Below are 5089 nucleotides of genomic sequence, written 5' to 3' on the forward strand. Positions count from 1 at the left end.
GTGACAGATATTCGACGCGCTCGTAACAAAAACAATAAACATACAACTTACACCAGTCTGAAAGTCTTGTACACTATACATTTAAAACCACACTTATTGGAAACTTTCGCTTTTATACAGCGATTTTTAATTTTAACATCCTTGCCTTTATTCAAAAACTATTAATTGTTCAATCATTATTTACTTACATTTGACTCGCGTTTACATTGGGGGCCATATTTTTTTAAGTGCGGTTGACACGCCACGCTCGGGCAGTTTTGAACTACACGTGACTGAGATTTTGCACATGTGTGTGTGCGCACTTCCAGCAACAGAAAAGTGTTCATTTTCAGTTCCACTAGTTTGGTCTCCTTATCTCTATCCTCCATGGTACGCAGTGTGGATTAGAGAGTGGAAGAAATGGCTGCGTTGACTCCAAGAAGCGTGTTTCTAAATACTAGTAAGACTTGTCAGAAAACTTTATTGGCAAACTAAGTATTTTATGTAAGAAACGCAGTTACATAAATGTTTCTTTTGATTGTTTATATCACGCTGCCCGTGGACATTACATTGTTCAATAATTACGTAATATTTTAGTTGCATTTGTAAATTTATTTGTTCACTTTTGTTTTAGGAAAGCAAATTATACGTGCATCCATCGTGACTATTCAGCAATGTCACTACTCACAATCGCCAAATATAATAAAAAATGCAAGTGCAGTGAATATGAAAAGAGGTACCGGAGGACGCAGTTCATTCAATGGTACTGTTTGCACGATCTTTGGAAGTACCGGTTTCATTGGTCGATATCTAGTTAACCGTTTAGGGAAAGTCGGAACCCAGGTGCGTATATTTATATAGGCTACGGCTACCGCTACGTTGAAATGTGCCTCTAAATAAACGTATGGGGCACGTGCAAAATCCAACGTTCCCTAACTTCGGGTTACAGAACACAAGCTAAACTTTGATACATGTATCAGCGCTGCCGTCAAAAGAAGAAAGGTAGTAACTACGTACACAGATGAGGTGGGAGATTGTCGATCCAATACATTCAGTTTCGAGTCATTTCCCGTAGCGCCCCTTTGGACCTACAGTCTTGCGAACGAAAATAAAAGCGCTCCCAAGGCACCTAGCCAATTTACAAACAAATAAACGATCCTACTTGAGCGGCCAAGCAGTGCGGAATTTTTACAATTTGATGATGTTGGTAAAGAAGATCGAAGTGTGGAATTACGCGTCTATTGTATATTTTATTTTGTGAACTGACTGGGTTAAAGATATAAGCCTAGATGCAGCACGGGACGTCGGAGTGAGAGAACGATATATATATATATATATATAATTACATTTTTGCATGCATCTAAGGTCTGCCCTCTTCAACTTTTCACCGATTCTATGGCAACCGTGTTCTTTGCCTACGTCACTTGAGGGGTGGGGCCAAGGCGCACATGGAAATCCAAACCGAACGTGCCAGTGATTTTCTGTTTGTCGATTCTCGCGCTTTCCTAATTTTCCTTCACCAGCCATATCTATAGCTAACTCGGGGCTGTCTGCACGCCGAAAATATTAAAATTAAGGAGGGCCTACAATTTTTATATTTATTATTATGTTAAAATTACTGTATTTCTTTTACGGTTTCTTTTAAAAAAGGGGGAAATTTTCGAGATACTAAATAAATTAAAAAAAAATTCTTTTCGTACTTTAGATTTTCAGTGAAATTAGAAAAATTATTTTTTGAGACTAATTTGGAAATTTAAATAAAATTAAGATGAATTTAAAAGGTAAATAAAATTTAGTTTAATTCAGAATTTAGTAAAATTTAAAAATGTAATGAAGTTTAGTAAAATGAATTTCCCGTCTGGTTTCTCTTAAAAGAGAAATTTTCGATATACTATATAAATAAGTTAAAAAAATTCTTGTCATGCTTTAGAAATGTAGCGAAAATTTAAATATTATTTTAAAAATATATAATTTTTACAAAAATAGTAAATTGAAGGTTCGAATACTTCGCTGTATAAATTTCTTTTACGTATATTTTTAAATCGTAAAGTATTTTATTATTTTTTCGCATGATGAAGGCATAATTGAAGTAATATTTACACTTCTCTGTAGTGTCGAATTAACAATTTATATTTAATTCTGAGGAAAAATTTACGGTTTATACTACTCATTTAATTATTTATCAAAATTCTGTTTTTTTCATTAATTATTTGAAACGTATAATCTTTCTTTTCATAATTTGATTAATTATAAAACTAGTAACTAGGCTGTGACTTGCATAGATCTCAAATTTTTCAATAAAATTTTACATTTAATTTAGTCAATTATGCAATTTATGGCTTTCATTATTTTGTAACGCATTTTTTCTTGAATCACAACAAATTATTCTGTCTGCATCTTTTCCAAATAAATAATAATAAAAGCCAGAATTACCTTTAAATTGCATCCTTGTACTTTTAAAATTTATATATTTTTCTTACCACCAAGGATACATTTTTTACTTTATTAATTATTGCGATCATTCATGGAGTGAACTTAAAAAAGTCCAGTTGTTTGTACTGAAATTTCAGTATACATAACAATGGTTGTTTAAAATTTTCCAATATTCTGTCATTAATATGTCACTGAATTGGTCTCCAGATTTTACTTTTTTTTTTATTCTTCTCAATTTTGAATTTAATATAGTTTAATATTTTATTTGAAAGACACGACGTTTCTCCTTGTAATACTTTCTAGAATTTTATACTATAGAATAAATCTTATTTCAGTTTCATTGTTTCAAAATAAGTAAGACCTAAAACTTTAATTTTCGATTGAATATCATACTTTGTAATGAAAACAAAGTGGTTTTATTTCTACAAGTCTAGAAAGTCTTATAGAAAAATCTAGAAAATAGAAGGACAAAAGACATATTTTCAAAAACAAGTCTTGAACTGAATTAAAGTAGAAATTATATTTGGAATCAAAAATTTAGAAGGATGATACATTTTAATTTAATTAAAATTTAATTTTAAAAGTTTGAGGGCAGTTAACCACTTACAGTTCTTATGATCATCAGAATTCACAACTTGAAAGAAATTCAAATAGTTCATAAAAATAATTCATAGAATCGAAGAATCAAGCAAAATACAAAAAAAAAAAAAAATTAGAAGGATGATGCATTTTAATTTAATTAAAATTTAATTTTAAAATTTTGAGGGCAGTTAACCACTTACAGTTCTTATAATCAGAATTCACAACTTGAACGAAATTCAAATAGTTCATAAAAATAATTCAAAGAATCGAAGAATCAAGCAAAATACATAAGAAATATAAGGCTTATAGGGGTGCATCGCAGCCACTAAGGCGATTACAAAAAAATGGGAAAGGAAAGAATTCCAAAGAACTAAAAAGAATTAAATAATTTTTTGCGAACCGGGAAATGGCCGGAAATTTGTTTCGTTGATTAAAACGGCCCTCTGAACTTCTTAGTATTTTGAAAATTATTATATTCATTAGTGTTTTCCGGTAAAAATAATTATACTTATTCGTACTTGTAAAAAATTTCCCAGCAAGGATTGACAAAATTTTTGATTTGATTTATTTCTTTAAGTGTATTTTTTTAAAATTTACAATAACAATGAAACACTATTCAATTAGGGGTTTTAGGTCTTTAAAAATGGTGATTCATTTTTTTCATAAATAGTTTCGAAATAATTTTCAAATCACGAAAACTTCTAACTTACGTTATGCCTTGCAGCTAATAAAACTCCTTGTATCAGTTACTATTTAAAACTCACTTTCAATTGATTTGAATGCAATATGAAACACTTTAAATTCCTAAGATTTAAAGTCGATATAAATAATGAATTTGCTACAAAGAAGATTCATTTTCTTACCAAAAAGACGAATTTTTAATAAATTCCATAAATTTTCTACCAAATAGTTGGATTTTCAACTTATAAAGGATCAATTTCCAATCAAGAATAGACAAGTTGCAATTCTCAGAGAAAAAAGTAATTTTGAACATAAAAAAAAACAAATTGTCAAAAAAAAAGTTAAATTTTAAGCCAAAGAGGTAAATCTTGCAGAAATATGATTTAAAAAAATTAGATTTAGCAAACACGAATTTTCAACAAAATACATTAAAATAGTTTAATTTTTGATCAAATAGTGTAAAATTAAAACGAAAAATATGGATTTTTAACGGAAAACTTCATTAACAAACGAATCCTATTTAAATTTTCTACCATATTATTAAATCCTTAATCAAAATAGACTAATTTAGACGTTAATAATTGCATTTTTAATAAAAAGATGATGTAAAAAAATCAAGAAAATTAATTTTCGACCAAAAATATGAATTTTTAACAAAATAAATTAATTTTGTACCAAATAATTAAATTTTAAACTTATAAAGTATACATTTCTAACAAATATGGCAAATTGCAATTTTCAGATAAAAAATTAATTTTGTAAGAAAACAAAAAACCCAAAATGTTAAGAAAATTGTTACCTGTTAAAGAAAATTAATTTTCAACTAAATGGAGTAATTAAATTTTTAACAAAAGATTCAATCCCAAAGATCCAGCTGAGTCTTAAAAATATGAATTTTTAATGAAAAAAATCTTTAACCAAGTCGTTCAATTTTCAATTAAAGAAGAAAAATTGCGAACAAAATAGTTACATTCTTAACCAAAGAAAAGAATTTTCCAGCATTATATTAATGATCTATCAAAATAAGACGAGCTTTCAACAAAATATATTAATTTTTAACAACATGTTTGAATTTTAAAGCCGGGAGGACGATTTACCTATAAAAAGGTTGAACTTCCAACAAAAAATATGATTTTTGAGAAAAAAGTTGCATTTTTTATAGAATAATAAAATTGTCAACTGAATATTAGAATTTTTAACCAAACGAGATGAATTCCGAACCACAAATAGTAGACTTTTTACTAAAAAGCATTTAACCGAAAAAAAGGAGAAAAAGGGGTTTCTTAAAAACAGAAAAGGAACAATCCTTTAAAAGTTAGTAATAAGGAAACATACTAAATTTTATCTAAGTTCGTAACTTCTCTTCCACTGACCGACTGACCCCTAACCCCTGTTCGAGCCATAGTTTTTAGCA

General features: G+C 28.7%; 1 protein-coding gene across 2 annotated transcripts in view; it reads left to right on the forward strand.

Annotated features, from left to right (window-relative positions):
* The first annotated feature begins 308 nt into the window (after positions 1-308).
* The window catches only part of LOC117172428 (NADH dehydrogenase [ubiquinone] 1 alpha subcomplex subunit 9, mitochondrial), a 227313-nt gene continuing 222532 nt past the window's right edge, over positions 309-5089 (forward strand). The window contains exons 1-2 of one of the 2 annotated variants that reach the window (XM_033360350.1): positions 309-439; positions 614-822. In XM_033360350.1, the coding sequence (XP_033216241.1) occupies positions 400-439; positions 614-822 (249 nt within the window). In that variant the 5' untranslated portion in view covers positions 309-399. Of the gene's footprint in view, positions 484-613; positions 823-5089 lie in introns of both variants that reach the window. The other variant, XM_033360351.1, reaches the window with a different exon arrangement.

The sequence above is a fragment of the Belonocnema kinseyi genome, chromosome 5 (assembly GCF_010883055.1).
Source record: "Belonocnema kinseyi isolate 2016_QV_RU_SX_M_011 chromosome 5, B_treatae_v1, whole genome shotgun sequence".
NCBI classification, from domain to species: domain Eukaryota; kingdom Metazoa; phylum Arthropoda; class Insecta; order Hymenoptera; family Cynipidae; genus Belonocnema; species Belonocnema kinseyi.